The sequence below is a fragment of the Mirounga leonina genome, unplaced genomic scaffold, assembly GCF_011800145.1.
Source record: "Mirounga leonina isolate KUSES-001 unplaced genomic scaffold, KU_Mleo_1.0 Mir_109, whole genome shotgun sequence".
Lineage (NCBI taxonomy): Eukaryota > Metazoa > Chordata > Mammalia > Carnivora > Phocidae > Mirounga > Mirounga leonina.
In genome coordinates, this window is record NW_023270244.1 from 1,656,914 (window position 1) to 1,678,795 (window position 21,882).

The window sequence follows — 21,882 nt, forward strand, 5'->3', positions numbered from 1 at the left end:
TCCCTCAGAGACTGAGGCCACACCCTAAGGAATAATGAGAGTAACAAAAATAATAACAGCTAGTATTTACTGAACAGGTGCCAGGAATGTATATATGGGTTATGTTATTTAATTCCCCTAACAGCCCTGTGACATGTTTGACCAGGGAGGAAACCTAAGGCTTTGCGAGGTTAAAGGTTAAATGATACGCTCACAGTCACCTAGCACAGGACGGGGGCTAGGATTTGAACCCAGAAACCATAGCCTTAACAAATATGTGTACCGCATCTCTGGATATTGTCCCTGTAGTCATACATCTCTGATCATTTTAACCGATTGTAGTCAGACTCCTGACTCAAAGAGGCATTTTATTAACCGGCATCCTTCAGACACTCTTGACTGCAGAGCAAAAGGTCCCCCAGGATCGTTATTAATGAGGGAGAAATTGTATGGCACTGCTAATGTAAACTGTGTACTTGATGTGTTTAAAATAATACTCCTAAGTAAGAGAAAAAATGAGGCATTCTTTCCTTCAAAAGAGAGCTCTCCTTTATTTCCCAGAACGTTGCGAGTTAAGATAATCCCAGATTGATTGCTAGAAGTTGAGGCTCTCTGAGGTCAGGGGACTTTTCCAGCCAGCACAACATAACTGACAGCCCCCACGGTCATGACCTCCCAGTGCTGCGACTCCTGGTTCCTGGGAACGGTTCCTCACGGGGCTTTTAAAAGGTGGTGGCTGAAACTTCTCTCCTGATGACATGGTCACCCTAGAGAAAATTAATTCAGCAACTGGCTCCTGGGAGGCTTATCAGAGACAGAGTGAAGGAGAAGGCTGAAAGGAGGAAGCAGGGGCGCTAACAAAGTCCCAGGCACTTGGAAGGTTACAAAATACCATTTGAGTCGCAAAAGAAAGATTATGTTCTAGTCAATTATAATTTCATTAAGTGTGTTTTTAAATGTTAATTCTTGGGTGCCTGGCAGGCTCAGTCGGAAGAGCAGGTGACTCTTGATCCCGGGTTCATGAGTTCAACCCCTGACACAGATACATAAACTTTTTTTAAAAAATGTTAATTCTTAGGAAATGGGCAAATCTTGAATAATTATTTACATAAACATGCCTTGTCTATTCACTAAAGGATTGGCTTTATAGCAGCCCTCCCACCCAAGCCCCATTTCCTAGCCATGTTAGAAATCAGAGGGTTTACTAGAAACTTTCTTCATTTTGCTTTTGGAAGCTACTTATATATGTTGTCCATATCATGACAATTATGTTTTGTACCATACAATGAAGACTATAATCCTCACCTCACAGGGCTATAATGAAAGATATATAATATAATGTGCCTAGAACATATTAAGAATTCCATTAATGACTGCCAACATCATTATTAAAAATCTCAAAGAGAAACCTATCCCCTTTTCCTCAAAAGGATTCTCTAGGATTGACATGTTAGCTTTTTGGAAGGCAATGGTCAAAATAGTTTAGCAGACTGACTTGAATATGTTGAGGTCCAGTCACCAAATTCTGGGGTCTGAAGTGAACATGTGGTAATTAAATTTTTTTACATTCAAGTGAAATGTCACTGCAATTTGGGGGCGGAGGATGGCTAAGAAGAGAAAAAGCAACCAAACCAGTGCAAAACAAACCAAAAAAATATTTTATTGTAACATAAAATTCATTCCCTAGACAACGGAAAATGCACACACTGGATGACATTAGTAGACAGAGTGAAGATGCATTTGGACAATTATCAACATTGACGAATGTGGGGATGTTGTAAAGTTAAATTTTTCAGGTTATAGGATTTCCTGAATATAATATTGGCAAAAAGGAACTTTCAACACAAAAACATTTAGTTTAAATTTTTAAAATGTCACTTCTTTTATTTACTAACCTTGACAGTAACTAAAGAATGAGGTACAGAAAACTTTCCAGAAGTCTGAGTATGGAGTAGAAGTCCAAGGCACTTTGAGCCCCATTATTGCATTATTGAGTAGGATTAACTCCGTTATGAAATTCCCCCACACTCCAGGTTTACTCCATAGAAAAACAGTACTTAACCTACTTCACTGAGGTGTGGTGGGGCTTCATGCTTATAAAGTGCTTTAGGCGCCTTCCAAGAAAGGCAACATAGAAGTATAAAATCTTACATATTTCAAAAGAAATGAAAAGAAAATTTTGGCACAATAAGAGTGCGTCCTATTTAAAGAACCACAGTTGGCTATTTCTAAAAACACCTCACCTCAATGGTTTATTGCTTTTTTGTTTTTTATTTAAGAGAATGACTCTTTCTCTATTGCCAGTCTTATAACAGCCATTCTCGACGGCTCTGTTGTCAGAATTCCTTGAAGAGCTCACTAAAAATATTGAGGCTTGGCCCACAGCCTACACCTACAGAATTAAAATCTCTAAGAGTAGTGCTCAGGCAACTATATTTTTTAAAAGATCTAGCGGATTCTATCATAGAGCAAAGTCAAAAAATATTTCTTTAGGAAAATGTCCATTTATTAAACATTGATTTTCTTCCAAAAATTTTTATAAGATTGAATAAACTTGGATCAGGGTATGAATTTCTTATTGCCTTTTTCTCTTTCCATGTCCCACACAGACTTGGAGTACACACACACACACACACACACACACACGTTTTAGTTCTACCCTTGAATTAAAATTTGATAGTGGTAAAATCTGATAGTAGCAAATAAACGGTTCATTGAGAAGTTATGCAAGGATTTGCAATTCATTCCCACTGTGCCCGAAGCAAATGGATGTTGCCCATTTGCCAGAGCGGAATGGTTTACGCATTTCCAATTTGGAAACAGGTAAAATCAGCACTTCCTGGGAAACATCAGTTGACTGGATGCTGACAGAGAAGAGTGAGCGTGGTTATGGCAGCCGACCATGAGCAAGGCTGTGGGGAGTGCCCCCGTTTGGAGACTGCCTGCCTCTCAGCAAACAACTTAGGAAATGAAACGATTTAAGCGCAGTGGGTCCGAACATGGGGTGCTGCCTCAAGGGAAATAAAATCAAACAGTGAAAACTAGTGACTGTAATTCAAAATAGCTTTGAGAAAAAAAAGATCGGCTTGCTCCACTGCAATTCTTAAGGCCATTTTAGTAACTGTTTTCATGTACCAGCCAGTCTAACGTAGAGAAGAGAGTGATTTAGCCCCTAGTGGCCTTCACATAGAGCTCATCATGCTGCCTGCATCAGGTTTAAAATAGAAGAGCCCCCTCCGGGTGCCTTGCAGTGGAACTAATGGAGCCTACAGAGAAATTATATTTCTTTACGCAGAGAAAGCCTTCCGAGGCAGGCCAAAATTTTTACATCATCAAGAACTCATGAGTAATGAGTCCCACTTCTTGGAAAAAGAAAAAAAGGGAAAAAATATATACGGGAGATAGAAGCTACATATACAGTACATAGAGAATAGGGTTTGTTAAAAAAAAAAATTTTTTCATTCAGAGTCAGCCACAGTGAAATTCTGCTATGAGAAAAGTCTGTAGCACCTTCCAATATTCCTCTAAACATTAGAGGTAACTTTGTACAGAAAGGTTGTTGGAGCCGGCCTGGGCAGCAGCTTGTTGCATGTGTCCCAGGAGGGCAAGGCGGCCAGCAGCAGGATGAAGCCTCCCAGCAGGACGCAGAAGCCACTGAAATAAAACGCCGTGTCATAGGTCTGGGTCCAGTCATAAAACCAACCTGAAAAGAGAGTAAGAAATAAGTGAATTTGATAGAAATTGTATGAAAGGGAAGCCCATCCTCCATTAAGTTCATCAATCTTCGATACAGTAAGGATCGGGATATATATTAATTACCCCATGTACTCTATAGCAGACCACTGGGAGTCAGCAGAGAAGAACTTCCCAAATAATTTGGACAAGGATAAACAGGCATTTTGAGTTTCTCCCAAATAAAAAATGAACACAACTCCCTGAGCAAGTATACTGGCCTTTTCAACTATATCAAAGTGATTATGAATAAATCATTACCAGGAGACATCTATGCAGATTTATTTTGTGCTAATCTGTGCTACTATTACAATCTGGATTTCTATATCCAGGGATGTTACAAAGAAGAACAGTAAAATAGACTGACTTTAAGAAACATCTTACCAACAATTGGTGGTCCAAGGCTATTTCCAAGTCCAGCAAAGAACATTAATATCCCATAGGCATGGGCTAATTTTTCAATTCCCACAGTCTTTGTGGTCACATATGGGAAGATGGACCAATTACCAGTCAGAAACCCTAGAATCCCAGAAAGTATTGCCAATGTGACATAACTTTTGGCAAATGGAATTGCACACAAGGCCAGGCCCATGATTACTAAGGTAGCCACGTAAAGATGTAAGGTATTAATCCACTTAAAGTCAGCCAGTATCCCTAAAAGGAGTTTACCCACTGCTGTCATAATACCAATAATGGAAATGAGAGGCATAATAAGCTCTTCTTCTTTCACATTTGAACTTCTTGCCACATCTTCCATAAGTAAAGAAGGTGGAAATCCCCCGATGTCAAAAAGGAAGATCGCAATGAAGAGGGCTGAGAATACTTTGTTTTTAAAAAGAGCCACAGTTTCTCCACAGTAGTCTTTATATAATTGCCACTTCCTCTTGGCAAGCTGTTTGCAAAAATATGTCTGTTCTGCGACTTTCTTTTTGTATGTTTCAGCCTCTTTTGCGTGCGCCACTGTTGCTGGGTTTTTATGAAGTAGACTCTCCTGTTTGCGGCCACCACTGGCCAAGGTGCTCTTGCGTGTTTCCTCAGCACCACAGCTCTTTCCAAGAATGTTTGTGTTCTCTTCCAGGTCCTTTCCTTTCTCACTGTAAATGGAGTATCGATCTGGTACACTTTCCAGAGCTGTTTTTTCAGGCAAAGGGCAATCAGAAGACTCAAGGGGTCTCATCAGGCTGCCACAGGCTAATATATTTAAAGCTAAGGCACCCACAATCAGCAGGCATCCATCCAGCCCATAGAACTCAATCAGCAACCTCTGCAGAGCAGCGTATATAAAAAGTCCAACACTTGAACCTAAAAAGGAAGTGAGAGCTGTTCAATCTTAATCTCTTATAAATTTGGGACTCTCAGAACAACCATTATTAATATCGGCCAAATAAGATTGGTAAAGGAAGGAGCATGATTATATTCCAGTAAACCTTTATCTATGGACATTGAATTTTTAATTGCACATAATTTTCATATGCCCTGGAACATCCTTATTCTGATTTTTGTATTGACTATACAAAAATGTAAAAATCATTCTTAGCTCATGAGCTCTCCAAAAACAGGCAGTAGACCAGATCTGGCCTGTGGACATTAGTTACCAACCCCTGTTTACCAGGGAACAAGATCACTTCCCTAAAATCTTTGTTTCATGCCCATGTTCCTTTCTTTCAGTGAGGTCACATATTTCACATATTTTGATTTTTGGTTTCTTTTCAATTTTTAAAAAATTCTGCTGTGAGTTTTGTTTTGCTTGTCATCTTTCACTGAATGTGGATGCTATGGGCTGAATGTCTGTGCCCCCACCCCAATTCATATGTTGAAATCCTAACCTCTAACATGATGGTATTAGGAAGTGGGGCCTTTGGGGGGTGATGAAGTCATGAGCCCATGGAGCACTCATGAATGGGACTAGCACCCATATCAAAGAGACCCCTGAGAGACCCCCTTCCCTTCCACCATGTGAGGAAACAGCAAGAAAATGGCAATCTGCAGCCTGGAAGAGGTCTGTCACCAGAACCCCACCATGCTGGCATCCTGATGTCGGATTCCCAGGCTCCAGAACAGAGAAATACACTTCTGTTGTAGATAAGCCACCTAGTCTATGGTACTTTGTTATCACAGCCCAAAAGGACTAACTAGATCCATTTCTACCTAATTTTGCCTCACTGAGCTCCCTGTGAGTTGAAACTAAAAACTCCTTAATTCTGCCAAATCTTAACTGTCCAGAGTCGATCCATTTTTACTTCAGTGTGCCATGGCCCAGGCCCTCATGCCCTCCTTTCTAGACTGAGTGAAAGCACACAGCATACAATTTCTGGCACCATCAGCATACATGAATTTGGACATTACGGGAAACCTAGGTCATAATTACGATAGTCCATGTTTTAGAGTCCTTGCTATGTGCCTTACACATATGTTCCTTTAATATTCCCAATAACTTGATGTGATGAGTACTATTATCCCCATTTTACAGTTCAGAAAACTGAGGCTTAACTCACAGTTAACTGAACAGAACGGTTACATAACTTGTCTGTCACCAGACAGCAAGTGAGTGACACAGGTAGGATTCAAAACCAGGTCTTCTGGGTCCGGGGTCTGTGTTTGTTGCTACATTACAATGCCTCTACCAAAATAGAGTGCACGTAAGACCTATTGTCCTTTAAGCTCATGCCCACCCTCACGCTTTCTCCCACACTTGCAGGAGATCCTGTAAGGTTCTTTGAACAAAATTCCAGCTGCTTTGGGTTCTCTGTCTTCTGTTTTTGCTATTTCTTCTCCCAGTTCTGCCTCAGGCTAGCCGTGTCCTCAGACTCTGGCCCTGTCCTGTCCCCTCTTAGACCATAATTCACATTTCTCACCTGGCAATGCTTCCTTTAACCACCTTTGGTAAATATCCCGCTCCATTTAATTCAATCTGGAATCACTTTGTTGCCACTGGGTTGGCCTCAGGAATAAAACATTAGTTTGGATTCTGTTGCCAGAAAGATCATTGAACTTACTCGGTTTCTCTGGAAATCTGACCTCCCAGGACCCCGTGCTCATTAACGAGTAAGTAGCATATGTAAACTTACAACTTTTACTCAACTTGACATCTCTGTCTCCTAAGCAAACTCATAAATAAAAATATTGGCCACAGAAAATTTTGATAAGTTCCCTAAACAGCTTAGGAAAAAATCCATCTGAAAAGTGCAAGGCCACGTTAAAACATCAGAGGAAGTCCAGAAGGCTTTTTTATTTACATTTCCCCCCAGTGATCATCTCTTGATTATTAAAGGAAGAACAAGAGTCAACAGCTGTCATGTGGATATGCACATGGCCAGGGAGATGCATTCATAAATCAGGACTTTAGAAAAAACTGTACACTCAGCAGTAAATGGAGATGGTGAGATGTCGGCATCAAGCTTCCTGATGGAGCCCTGGGATCCCCACTTTCCTGGCATTTTTCCTACCTCTCCCAGAGAGAAGGTGACTCACATAAGTGCACTCTGCTTCTTTAGTAAAGCTCTCACCAGCTTGTGGCTCTCACTTGACTGGGCCCATAAGCTTCTCCTTCCTTTATTATATTGGTCATCAAATGCCCCAGATTTTTCGTATATGTATCCTAGGATTTTCTGGAAGCTACACCCTTATTCACAGTGGAAAATAACATTTCCTTCTCAGGCTAGAGTAAAAACTTCCTTCTCGGGCTAGAGTAAAAAACTCGAGTAAAAACTCCCTAAGTGGGAGCTGGGAAGTGGATGGTTAAACATCTGTGTTTGGTAACTTTTGACTTTGATTAGAAGGCTGGATAGTGACAATGCTATACTTATTTTGAAAATGTACCTGTTGAAATCAGGCCAAGGGCAAGGCCTCGGTGGCTGTCAAAATACTGGCACGTAATGGTCACTGTTGCCGTGTATAATAAACCACATCCGAGTCCTAAACATAAGAAGACATTGCATAAATAAGACAGACTTAGTACTTCAATGCAAAAACGAAAAAGACTAAGTATCTCCAGTGGGCCGTTCTGTTTCTGACTGGCTAAAACTCTTCAGAGCATGGATTCCTGGATCCTTTAGATGTCAGTGGTGCAGCTCCAATGAACATATTTGGGTAGGCTCAGCTCTCACTCCACACCCATCCTAAGGTTGGGCTCAAGTCAAAAAAAAAAAAAAGTCCAGGGCACCTGGGTGGCTCAGTCGTTAAGCGTCTGCCTTCGGCTCAGGTCATGATCCCAGGGTCCTGGGATCGAGCCCCACATCGGGCTCCCTGCTCGGCAGGAAGCCTGCTTCTCCCTCACCCACTCCCCCTGCTTGTGTTCCTGCTCTCGCTGTCTCTCTCTGTCAAATAAATAAAATCTTTAAAAAAAAAAAAAGTCCAATTTCTGAAGCATGAATGAATAATGCAAATTTAAATCAAGACATTGCGGGCAGATAAAGACAATGATTAAGTCACCAAACAGTAAAATTTAATCAAACATGCCTTTCTGTCTCTATTCCAAGTCCTTGCCCTGAACTCACTGTCCCTTCCTCCTCAAAGTGCTCTAAACAACTTGAGAAAGTTCCCTTCACTGGTCCAAGCTATTTTGTGAGAGGTTATAGTTTGCACACCCCAGTCTACAAAACAAAGGACCCCCCCCACAAGTCCTCTGGGGTTCTCAGATCATCCCATCTCAGTAAAATATAGATTTGTAAGTTTTTTTCTTTCAGAGATGCAAACTACCCTATTTAGGAGTAAAATGTCTTTAATTTAGTTTAAAATATCTACACAAAAACAAAAAAGGAAGCAAATACAATAAAATATTAACAACTGTTAAGTTTAAGTGGAACATACAGCTTTTGCTATATGATTCTCTATTTTTCTGTAGATTTGAAAATCTCTTATAATTAAAAAAAAGGTACATTACTAAATTTCCCTTTCTTGAGACCCAAGGACAATATTTATCTCCAGATCTTCTCCAAGGCTTTTATTAGCTTAAATCTTTTCTTTCCTATTTAGCACCTGATAAACCCAGTTTGTTTTTCATAAAATTTTCCTCTGGCTTCTAAATCATGGCTTTTTGCCTTTCCTCTGCAACATTATCTGCTCTTGAGGATCATTCTATAACAAACACATAGCTATAGTTTAAAAACTGGATTTTAACCGTGGTCCATTAAATGAGTTAAGATCATTTTCATTACTTTTAATTGGTACCTAAACTATGATTAGAAAGAATACATGGGCTTTACGAATATACTACATAACTATTTTAGGAAATTAACATTTTAAACAACTTAAGACCCAGAGGATCATCTGTGATTCCATAAAAAGTCTTCTTAAAGAAATGAGATAGACTAAAACAATTACGCTTTAAGCAAACTTTTTAACATAAAGTGCCCTTTTTATATGATTTAAGGGGAAAAAATATCTCATCAACTAAAACATGAGTTGGATTGATTTATACAGTTACTATGTGTATATAGGACACTCCAAGATATGAAATAAAACTGTTTTTAAACAATCAATTTCAAAACCAAAAAATGCCACCCTTAGCTGAGACTATACATCAGAAAGCCTTTGGAGGACGAATGAATTTACTTTTCTGTGATTTGGTTGTCAGGGCTCTGTCAAATGTTAGGCATTAGAGACAAGAAAAAAAAAAGACATTTCGGATTGCTAAATGTCAGTGTCAGAAAAGTTGAAACAACAACTTTTAAACTTTTAGCCTGAGACCAAAAAAAGGCATTTTTAAGAATTATTTCAAGGCCATGGGTTTCCGTTAAGTTTATTTCACTTTTTTTAATGTCACAGAAACTTGAAATGCTTTCTCCTTAAATTTTTGAAAAAGTTAGCATGATGCCTTCCTACGTCTGTATCAGGCTGACCTTAAACTGGAAGTTATTACAGAGGGGTCCCTAGAATCTCCAAGATCTTTCCTAGAGTCCATAAAGTCACAACTATTTTCCTCATAGTCTTAACTAGTCTCCCACTTATCCGCAGTTTTGCTTTCCATCGTTTCAGTTACCTGCAGTCAACTGCAGTCCAGAAGCAGATGATACTCCTGACGTATGGTCCGAAGGTCAGTAGTAGCCTAACGTTAGGTCACAGCGCCTACGTCGTTCACCTCACTTTGTCTCATCACTCAGGCATTTTACCATCTTGCATCATCACAAGAAGGGTGAGTACGGTACAACAAGGTATTCTGAGAGAGAGACCACTTCACTAAACTTTTATTACAGTATATTGTTATAATTGTTCTATTTTATTATTAACTATTGTTGTTAATCTCTTACTGTGCCTAATTTATAAATTAAACTTTATCATAGGTGTGTACATATAGGAGAAAACATAGGGTTCATTACTATGCATGTTCAGACATTCATTGGACTTGGACTGTATCTCCCATGGGTAAGGGGGGACTACTGTAACACTAACATGATCTCTGCTTTTTTTCACTGTGTTTACATTTACACTGAGGGAGCAAAAGAGATGGTGAGTAAAACCACAAGGGCCTTAGCACAAATCAAGGTATTGGTACCAAACTTTGGTATCAAGTTATGCTACATAACCACCTACTCACAATAAAAACAAAATTTTTTAAAAATGCTTCATTTGGATGACAACAATTGTTACAAGGAAAAGCCCTTATGCAATTGTTTTAGTAGCCAGCTCAAATAGCCCCTCTTCTCCTGTGTAACCCTGTTTGTATTTGAAAGAATATCAGACAAACTACAGTTACTCAGACTTGGGTATTAGGCAGACATCTTTTTGAAAACAAACTAAGAAGGGAGACAACTGGCAATAATTGTTACCAATGATAAAATCCAAACATTACAGAAAAAATAGAATTTTAGAAAACTTGTATCCATGACCATGAATTTGGACAGCTTCCTAACATATAAAGGTTTTCTGATGAGTCTGCTGGTGGTAGTAACAAAAGTGATTTTTGATGTTGTATAATGAAATTTAACAATATTTATAAGTTCTTTCATAACTCAGTGAACCAATATTTTTCAAATAACCAATTCATGATATTACAAAATCAGGCTTGAATGAAGATCTATTCAAAGTGCAGAATATGTCATTTGCAACGATGTAGATGGAGCTAGAGAGTATTATGCTAAGTGAAATAAGTCAGTCAGAGAAAGACAAATACCATATGATCTCACTCATATGTGGAATTTAAGAAAGTAAACAGATGAACATATGGGAAGGGGGAAAAGAAAAAATGGAGAGAGGAAAACAAGCCATAAGAGACTCTTAACTCTAGAGAACAAACTGAGGGTTGATAGAAGGAGGTGGGTGGAGGATGGCTAGATGGGTGATGGGTAGGGCACTTGTGATGAGCACTGGGTGTTGTATGTAAGTGATGAATCACTGAATTCTACTCCAGAAACCAATATTGCACTGTATGTTCACTAACCAGAATTTAAATAAAAATTTGAAAAACATAAAGGTTAGGTATTATAATAAATTAAAAAAAAGACATGAAAAAAAGAAAAAGCAAAGTGCAGAATAAATAATTGGGTTTAATATAACAGAGTATGAAAAGTATATTGATGTGGTACCAGGTTTCATATTACAATTAATGGTGGAAAATCATCACTCATCAAGTTTTGGTGTAGTATCAAAGAAGAATATCTACAATTACATGAAAAGGCTATTAAAAACTCCTCCCTTTTCCAACTACATCTTTGTGTGTGACAAGATTTACCTCATACACTTCAATCAAAAAAACAGATCGCAACAGACTGCATACGGAGCCGATATGAGAATCCAGAAGTCTTCTAAGAAGCCAAACATTAAAGAGATTTGCAAAACTGTGAAATAATGCAGCTCTTTTCACTAAATTCTGTTTTTCTTTTAGAAAATAGAGTTATGGGCGCCTGGGTGGCTCAGTTGGTTAAGCAACTGCCTTCGGCTCAGGTCATGATCCTGGAGTCTCTGGATCGAGTCCCGCATCGGGCTCCCTGCTCGGCAGGGAGTCTGCTTCTCCCTCTGACCCTCCCCCCTCTCATGTGCTCTCTCTCATTCTCTCTCTCTCAAATAAATAAAATCTTTAAAAAAAAAAAAAGAAAATAGAGTTATTTTTCATAAGTTCATTATTTATGTTATCATGTACTGGGTTTGTTATTATCTTTAAATGCATTACTAACCAAATATTTTCAAATTTCTCAGCTTTTAATACAGTTAATTTTAACAGAATAAATATCTATAAGTATAATCCATATATTCAAAAGCTCCTTGGGGTCCTACATAAAAGAATGTAAAAAGTCCCAAGACTATAAAGTTTGGAAACCAGTCTTTAAGCATCCCTTGGTCTCCAATCACTTTTAATCAGACTCCTATCAGTGAAAAAAATTCACTGATTCACATCAGCCTGCAGTATAATTTTTAAACTAAATACCTATATTACTAGGAATTCAAAGCAAAAACATTAGTAAAATGTTATTGTTTCCTTTACTTAAATAGGTAAAAGCTAAATTTATTTACGTGTTCTGACATTTCCTTTCCACACCTTATGTTCCATTTCACACACCTCTGGGCAAGACCACGAGTTCAGAGGCCTCTTTTCCCTCATCTCTTCCCATCAAACCAGACAGAAGCTCTTTAGTATACCCACTACCTAAATTATTAACCTCCCTCTCTCTCTGCCCCGCCTGGCTCTGTTCACCACCTCATCTTTTCTGAGATGAATTCTGCCTTCCTGATCACTGTCTCAAGCCTCCAGTACTTTTCCCACCAATCTGTCTTCCTTTTTTTTTTTTTTCTTTTTCCATCAATCTATCTTCTAAGCTGCTGTCATACAATTCTCATTATGTCACACTCCAACAGTCAAGTCCATATAGAAACATTTTGTCATCCGGTCTTCGGTGCACACCATGCTTTGAGGTATTTGCACCCATCCACGTGACTTCGGCAGTCCTTAAACAAGTATCTGTAAAAACACTTTTTTTTTTAAAGATTTTATTTATTTATCTGAGAGAGAGAATGGGAGACAGAGAGCATGAGAGAGGAAGGGTCAGAGGGAGAAGCAGACTCCCCGCTGAGCAGGGAGCCCGATGCGGGACTCGATCCTGGGACTCCAGAATCATGACCTGAGCCGAAGGCAGTTGCTTAACCAACTGAGCCACCCAGGCGCCCCTTGTAAAAACACTTTTATCCACGGTCTATCACACCTCTGAGCATTTGAGCTCCTGCAGTGTCCTCCTTCCACCCCCCTCACTCCCCTTCGAAACCCATGCCTACCTGACCACATCCTACCTGTCCTTCCAGACTCAGCTCAAGCATGAACTGCATGAAGCCTGCTTCAGCACCCCCTCCCCCACAGGTACATTTACATCTACACGGAATGTTGGTTTCATTTTATTATTGCACTTATTTTGCTGTGCTACAAGTTGCAAATTTACAAGTTTATTCCCCCAACTAGGCAATGAGCTATCTGAAGGTAGGCTGTGCCTTATTCATCCAAGTATCTTGGTTCCAGGTCCGAGCCTGGCACAGAGTGTTTCTAAAATCTGTTGAATCAACTCCCCACAGAAGTTAGTCTACTACCTTTTCCCATAAATCTCATTTGAGTTTTTGCATCTTTTCTCTTCCTGTCTGTGTCTCTATACATATAACAAACACAATCAATCTGTATGTATGTGTGTGTACATGTATTTTTAAATAATTTCTTTATATCTGTTCCCCACTTCAATGATGCTGATTTTTTTTACTTTTTACTTTAGTCAGAAACTAAATCTTACCTCAAAAAATATTAAATATTGTTTTCTTTCACAATAATTAATTTATTAGGATAGTATCAGTGGAAAGACGGAATTAGAATTATATGGTTTGAAAAAAGATAGAACTAATATCCTACTTCTATGCCTTCTAAGATGATACTTTGGGCAAATCACACTAAACTTCCTCATTTTCTCATTTTTCTCAATCCTTACCTATAAATCAAAAAAATACCTAGATCAATTAAACTGATAAGAGAGTTAAGAGAAGAAAATATAATTGAAGTAAAACACTCTGATATTATAAAATGCTTCAAATTTAGAATAAATAAAGCAAGCATTTCTAAAGAACTAGCATGTGAATAAAAGCATGCAAAGTGGAAGTCTGATCTATTTTAGGAAGACAAGCAATAGAACATCTGAAATCGTGTATGTATTTTTGAAAACGTCTATGAATTTTTTTAAATATCCTTCCATTATATACATATTTTTGCATGTAACTGAATAGATATATATCAAGCCCCTGCATTTATATATGAAAACTTCCCCCTGCAGTATTACTTTTACGAAAAGGAAACATTTTAGTAACAGTACATTTCAACGTGGCAATCTTAAGAAGCAATATGGGTGAGGCTACAGAATCCAAATACTGTGTGGGGTCGGGGGAAGGGCCAGTGCCCAGGACATTCCCGGTTTGGCTACTAGAAGTCTCATATCCTAGAAAACCCATTAGTCCTGGGCAAACCAGGACAGTGACCACTGTAGTGTGAGGACCTGTCTCTCAGTTATTTGGGAGAATTCCCCTTCTGTATATTTTAAAGCAAGTATTTGAACCACCTCTTAGAATAGTTGAGCCAAGACGATTTATTATCCTGACCAAAGGTTAGGATAAGCAATTACATATAGTGTTCTAGAAATACCTACTTCTAGAAATGAAACTGTGGGAAGGTAACTTAAGGCACCGAATAAGATAAATAAGTTTAGCATATCCAAATGCAGGTACTTTTATGCTGCTAGGTTCAAACATCTGCATGAAGAGTTTAAAAGTGCAAGCGATTGGCTAGCGTTTTTAATAAACTGTCTCTGACTTTTGTACCTTAGCATGAATACTCTGAACATGACATTGACTAGTTATGAGAACAGGCTTGGCAATCAGGCAGGCTTGGATTCAAATCCCAGCTCTATCTCTTACTGGCTGGGCGACTTGGGGGACTTGAGAATTTACTTAAACTCTCTTAGTTCCTTTATCTTTAAAACAATCTTATGAGATAGCTGTAAAGATTAAGAGACATAAAAAATGTAAAAGATTGGGGCGCCTGGGTAGCTCAGATGGTTGAGCGTCTGCCTTCGGCTCAGGTCATGATCCCAGGATCCTGGGATCGAGCCCAGCATCGGGCTCCCTGCTTAGCAGGGAGCCTGCTTCTCCCTCTATCTCTCTGCTGTTCCCCCTGTTTGTGCTCTCTCACTCTCTCTGGCAATAAATAAATAAAATCTTTAAAAAAAATGTAAAAGATTTCCTGTGCCTGGAATATAACAAGTACTAAAAAGTAACCATTAACCAACTTTTTACCTGAGTATTACAGCATTATGTCGATAACAGCCTCAGACTAATTAGAAAATCATAGTTCTTTATTACAACTGAGCATCAGTGAGATATAAAAGGACTATCTTTAATGATATAACCATTAAAAACAAAACAAAACAAAAAGGCTTATAAAACTCTAACTGCTAAAATGAACTTCAGGAAATGACCTTGATCTCATTTGCCGTAATTGAGCAGGAGAATCAGACTGTCTGCAAACATGGTCTTTTCCCTCCCCGATCTCAATAAGCTGAGCAGATTCACTACATACACAGATATTACCATGAAAATGAAGAAAGAGAAAACTGAATTTTTCCAAAGACCAAGAAGGAATAGTAAGAAAACACTAACTAGGTAGCTAAAAAACAATATACTCTGAAGGAAAGAGACAAAAGACATTGATTTTGAGTTGTGGCTTTTCAGAAAAGCAAAAAGAAATTATTGGGGAGACACTTGAGCAACTCATTCCGCACATATTTCCCACCCCCACCCTGCACCCCACTTTCTTTTTCCTGACTTAATAAAGTAATTGAGAAAATAGAAGTCTGAATCCCCAGGTTTGGCAGTGTGGCTTGCAGTCACTTGAAAAGGGGGAAACGGCCATTTTATGTTAGCTACAAAAACTGAACAAGATAACATCGTATTTTCAAGATGATCCTTTTAAAACATCAATTAAGTGGTCAAACAGAATTATGCCCATTGATACACTTTGGTATCCTTTTTGATATTGTGTATTATAATTACACATATGAAAAAGCTTTAATTTCTTTTTCTATCTTCTTAAGCTGTTATACAAATATCGCTGATTCAATAAAGCTTCCTCGGTAGCAAAAAACTACTGCTGTGGTCTTGAACTAAGTGTTCAGAAAGGAATTTAAGGGAAGGGATGTATGAAACACCTCCTTGTGCTTCTCACAAATAGGCGCAATAGCTTCGTGCAGTCATTCAATAAAAAGAAAAAGAGAAGTTCAGAGAGATTAAATAATTTTCCAAGGTCACAAAACTAATATTAACGGTTGTGCTAACTAACGTTTATTGCATTACCTCCTCAATTCACAAAACCCGAAGGTGGATGTCATTATTACATTCAGTTTTAAAAATGAGAAAATAGAAGCTAAGTAACTTGCCTGAAGTCAATAGACCTGGCAAGTGAATAACATAAGGTAAACCCACATAGTTGGTCCCCAGAGCCTGCCTCTCGGTGTTTGCTCCTTCCCTCCACATACTGTCGCTCTTAAGAGACCATCTAGTTCATCCTAGGCAAATGAAAATGCTCAGTATACAATTCTGCACAGAACTAGTGCTCAATTAATATTATCATTAAAGTGAATCTTTCTTATTTTTTCTAAGGAACTCAATACAGAAAGGAAAATGAGTTTAGACTGTAATAATTTCTTGTCACTTCCTTTTCAACTGGCTATTCTAAATGATGATAGAATGGAAGTATCACTGTTCAGTATTATCTCATTTATTTATCCTAGAAATATTCAATGAGCCCTGGAGTATGAGCCTACTGATGAAAGAAAAGAAAGAAAGAAACACAAAGACGTCAAACATGGTAATAAGTATTAATTATCTGCTGGCTAGGAGTAGTTAACAAGGCCCCAATAATTACCAGGGAGAGCGATCTTTTTATTAATTGAAATCCAACTCAATTCTTTTATTTGTTTTATTTTTATTTATATGTCACTTGACTTTATTTGGTCTTCACAAAACCTGTGTGAGGTAGGTTTCCCAGCCTGCCTTCACAGATAAGGGACAGCCATTTGTCATCAAGCTTGTTCAGGCTCACAGAATCTCTGTCTCCTGACCTTAAACCCCGCACTCTCTCCACAAGCTGACAATTGCTTCTTAGTTGCAGGGATTCAGAACCTATTGCCAAATCAGAGTCTTCAGACCTGAGCCTGTTTTCTGACCCAGAATCATTAAGTGAAGGAGAGACCGGGATTCCAGGAGGAAGGACATTACAATAAACTCTATGACAAGTATGTATATAACAATACCCGAAATGCAACAACTTCGTATGCCTCGATTAACCTTGAAACCATGTGGAAGAGGAAAATCCCATGAAACTTTAAATGTGTAGTCCAGAGTTTGGGGGAAATGCCCAAATCATATCAATGGCATAATGATTCAATTTTCTATGTAAAAAGGGATTTGTCCTAAAAGGAATAATCCAATATTCATGCATAAACACAGATACCTACATTTTTATTTTTATGCCTTTAGACAATAATGCAAAATGATTATTCAGTGGAGACTCTCAAATTTTACACAAGAGATTAATGTATTTGTACCCACATTCCAAAACTGTATTAAACACTATAGGAAATATAAAATCCCAAAAATGTACTGCATGTTCTCAAAGAACTAACAAGGGATTCAGGTCTCAGCAGTATTAGAATATGTAGTTAAATTTAAAATAGACTTCAAGGGTTTGAAAAGCACCAAAAATAGTTATAAAATGTGAAAGAGGTCAGGACCTGGTGTCAGACTGAGTGGATTCAACCCCAAATCTCCTACTTATATAGCTTCAGTTAGTAATTTCCCTTCTCTGAGCTTCACTTTCCCTCTCTGTAATGTGAGTTCTTGTGAAGATTCACTGAGGTCAGATAAAGAATTCAGCACAGAGCCAAGCACATAGGAAGTACCCAGTGCATATTAGCTGTTCTTATTTCTATTATGTATTCTTCGGGAAACAGTCCCAAGTAAAAAAGAGGAATATCACTAGTCAACAAAATTAGGTTCTTTCAGACACTAAGAAAAACTTTGACAGCTGCAATCATCTTTTTCAAATTCTCTACCAACAGCCCCTAGGACTAGTCTGATGATGTTGAACGTTGAATACAATTAGTATAATACATCACAAAGGCATCTGCCCCAAAACTGTCCTCTCAGGCCAAGAGCCCTCTACTTTCCCTCTCCTATAATCAATATCATCATCAATTATCCCCACCACTCAGTTTTTCTTCACTCTTGCCTTATCTTAAAATAATAATAATAATAATTATGTGTTTTAAAATCTACTTTTTACTTCTGCTGTAACTTTGTGATGTGGGCCCTAGAAGCGCAGGATGTTTAGAACACAAGCAACTCAACAGAGCCCTGCTTAACCGGCCATATGAAAGGGACCACTTCCTAAGTCAGTGAGAAGTGCTATCAGTCTCATGCTCCCCCCTCTCTCTTTGCCTTTTTTGTGCAGTGCTGAAATGAAAAACTTTCTTGTGCCTTGCAAGAGAACATAATGTGCATTGATAAAACATGTTTATTCTTTCAAATATTTGGATTCATTGGGCGGACATGTTACTAAGGCAGTAATTTTTGGTGAAGTGGTCATTGAAAGTAAATTATTTTTGATCATTTTCATGCCGTATATTAACTGAATAATAAAGCTGAACTTGGTAAAATGACGTCTAACTCTTGAAGCTTAGAAAAATTATAGTTCCTTCTGTAGTTCGGGAGAGCACCCCTCCGCCCCCACCTGCTCGAAATACCCCAGAATCTCTGTGCTCTCGCTGCAGTTCTGCGGGCTCCATGGTTCCTTATCCCCAGGTCTAGCTGGATTGCAGAGTTCAGTTTATGATGATGAAATAAAACCTAAACCACAAAAAAAAAAAAAAAAAAAGAAAAGAAAAAGAAAAATTATAGTGACCAGGTTTCTTACCTACAACAATGCCATAGGAAAAAAACAGAAAGTAGATATTGGGGGCAAAACTGCTCAACATCAGGCCTCCAGCTACCATGAAGCCACTGAAGATTGTCACAGGTCTTGCTCCAAAAGAGGAGACACAGAGGCTGCAGACAGGACCTAAAATAATAAATGAAACCTTCACTTATTCAACAGTAACCTCCTTCGCACAATCAGAGGATCCATCCCATCATAAATTTAAAATGATTCTTTCCATCATACAATAACAACACTAACAATAAACATCTACTGTGTATTTACTATGTGCTGGACACTCTGTGACATACTTCCTATAAACAATCACATTTCATTTTAATCTCACTGCAGCTACTATTGGTAGGTAGATACTATTGTTCACCTCATTTTTTGATAAGGAAATTAAAGTTTCCGGATGATAAGGCCACCTAGTTAAGAAATGGCGTTCTGGAGTCTGACCTTATTCAAAGTGGAGCTCTACTACTTGCTGGCAATTTGATCTCAGGCAACTTTTCTGATCTCTCTGTGCCTCAGTTTCCTCATCTGACGACTGTAATAATAGTACCACCTCATAGGGTTGCCGTGAAGACAAATGAGAGCACAGAAGTCAAGCTGATTCCAAGGCCTGACACAAGGAAATTCACAGTCAATGCTAGGTCTTCAGTGATGACAATGGCAGCCGCCGCCAGAGTAGTAACAGAGGAAGAAGTAAAAACCCAGGCAGTCTGAGTCCTGAGCCCAGCATCTTAACCATCATACTACGCTGAGGATTTTGCCTCCTGCATGTTCCATGCATTTTTTCCTACCCAGCGCTCCTTTCCAGCACAAGGGTGATCATCAATATGACCATATAGAGGGATGGAGGGGTGGTTATTCATTTCCTAGAGAATATTCTGGCAGGTGAGGCCAAATGGAGAAGCACCCCACCTGTTCCGGTATGAAACCGTCAGTACCACTGTCCTACATTCTATGTGTAACCTGGAATTTGTGGGAAGAAGTACACTGTTGAGTAACAGGTAACAGTGACACTGCCTGGATTTGTGCTATGGATAAGTGGGCAACATGGATAACTATGGATAAGTAATGGGATTTAAGTGATGGTGAAATTCTTTCCCACTAGCCGTGTACCTAGAAAGCCCCTACAACGACAGAGCTAAGCTTATCAGAAATGAAAGGACATTAAGGATTATTCAGCCCATTAGTCTATTTACATGGAAGGAAACTGAAGCTCAGAGAGGTTGTCCAAGCCCATGGCAGAAGAAAGAGCCCAGGACTTGAAAGCAAAGAGAAACACATCTTAATTAAGTTGACAACAACCTTTCAAGGTACAAATTATTATTCCCAATTTTTAAAAAGTGCAATCACCAGGATGGCTAAAGATAGACAACAGTGTTAGCAAGGATAGGAAGCAATCAGAACCCTCATAAACTGCTGGCCTTGTCTCCTAAAGCTGAACATGACACATGGTATAGCTCAGAAATTCTGCTTCTATGTATACACTCAATAGAAATACCTGTACTAAAAGTATATAATGTTCACAGCAGAACTATGTATAGTAGCCTAGAAACCCAGATTGTTCATCAGCAATAGAAAACATAAGTGAATTCTGGTATAGTCATACAATGGACTATTATATGGCAACGAGAATGAATGATCTGTAGCTACACATGCAGAAGTATCTCATAAACATATGTGGTATGAAAGACACTCAACACAAGAAAGAATACGTTGCATAATTGCAATTATAGAAAGTACAAACACAGGCAAAATTGATCTATGATAGAAGTCAGGATAATGGTTATCTTTGGTAATGGGTAGGGAGTTATAATCAGAAAGGAGCATGGCCCCACTTCTAGGGTACTACCAATGTTCTGTTTCTTGATGTGAATATTCACATTATTACATGGCTGTAATTTGGTTTGTGAAAAGTTCATCAAGCTGTACTCAGAATATGCACACTTTTCTGTATGTATCTTTCGTTCAGTAACCTCAAACAAAGAAATGAGTTACACTGTTTATAAGTGATAGAGCCAGGATCCAGCCACTCCAAGTCCAGCATTCCTGCCAATACCAGAGAATCTCTCAAGTGCCTACTTAAGACCAGGATATGACCACTGAGATACCACATAGCTCTCAACACATACAGCTCTCCCACATTTCTCCCTGGTCATGAACTGGCCCCTGACATTTCAGGCCTTCTATGTGAGCCAGTTCAGAAGAGGAGACTGATATATTTGTATGATAAACAGAGGGGAATAATCTGTGCCTGTGTTTTAAAAGGAAAATCCATTTGAAAGACCAAACTTATCATCCGTAGTTGAGCTGTCTGTATACCCAATGAGAAATACTTAGACACTTCAAAAATAGAAATGATTTTAAGGGTCAAATTTCATAAATGGGTGTGTGATATCATAAAAGCATGATCCTTCTGTGTTGTTTACCAAACATTGACATTGACATTGAGAGTCAGTGTCAACAAATTTAACAAGCCGAATGGAATTAAAACACAGAGATGATTATTACTGGCATACCTGAAAAGTTTCAAGTTCCATCCTCAAAGTAGGACTTTAAATCTATGCTCCTTAATACATGATAACTCCACAAGGAGATGCAGAGTATGGGAAACTAGGGGTGCGGATGAAGGGTAATAATTTTCATAGCATGTACAATTACACTGTAACTATTACATGCTAATAAGTACATAATTATTATCAACTATGTGATAAGTTCATAAATCATTTTGGTCAAATACATGATTATTTGAAAAAAATTAAGCTCAGGAAAGAAATGAGCAAAAATTCTTTGACTGACAAAACAGTAAACTGAAACTCTTTTTTAAAATTTCTCTACTTTCATACTGCCATCTGCTGTTTACTTAGAAAAATATCTTGATGTCAGAGATATAAACAGAATTTTAGAGCTGAAAGAGGCCTTGGAAAGAGTCCAAACACCTCATTTTTAAAATGATAAAACTGGCACTCAGAAAGATCCCTTAATTTGACCAAGAAGCCATAGCCAACCAATGAAAAGGCTAAGGCCAAAGTCAGCTTAGCATTCTTCCCAACTGGGAAGTATTTCAACTGACACCTTAATTTTTTCCTAAAAATCAAAATATTAGTAAAGAACACCAATGTACTTTTGTTAATATCTTATAGCTTAAGTAGTTCTATGAATCGATGGCAGATGAAAATGTAACATTCATGTCATTTTGGTGTTTAAAAGTTCAGAGCAAATTATTTTATTCT

The 21,882-nt window shown here is 38.4% G+C and overlaps 1 protein-coding gene across 7 annotated transcripts in view; it reads right to left on the reverse strand.

Annotated features, from left to right (window-relative positions):
- Positions 1 to 1,614: 1,614 nt before the first annotated feature.
- LOC118019947 (monocarboxylate transporter 9-like) overlaps positions 1,615 to 21,882 on the reverse strand; it is a 51,761-nt gene continuing 31,493 nt past the window's right edge. For 2 of the 7 annotated variants that reach the window (XM_035019662.1, XM_035019669.1), the window contains exons 3-6: positions 18,638 to 18,781; positions 7,531 to 7,626; positions 4,096 to 5,013; positions 1,615 to 3,682 (exon numbers count right to left, since the gene is read on the reverse strand). In XM_035019662.1, coding sequence (XP_034875553.1) covers positions 3,504 to 3,682; positions 4,096 to 5,013; positions 7,531 to 7,626; positions 18,638 to 18,781 — 1,337 coding nt within the window. In that variant the 3' untranslated portion in view covers positions 1,615 to 3,503. The other 5 variants (XM_035019716.1, XM_035019698.1, XM_035019706.1 and 2 more) reach the window with 5 other exon arrangements.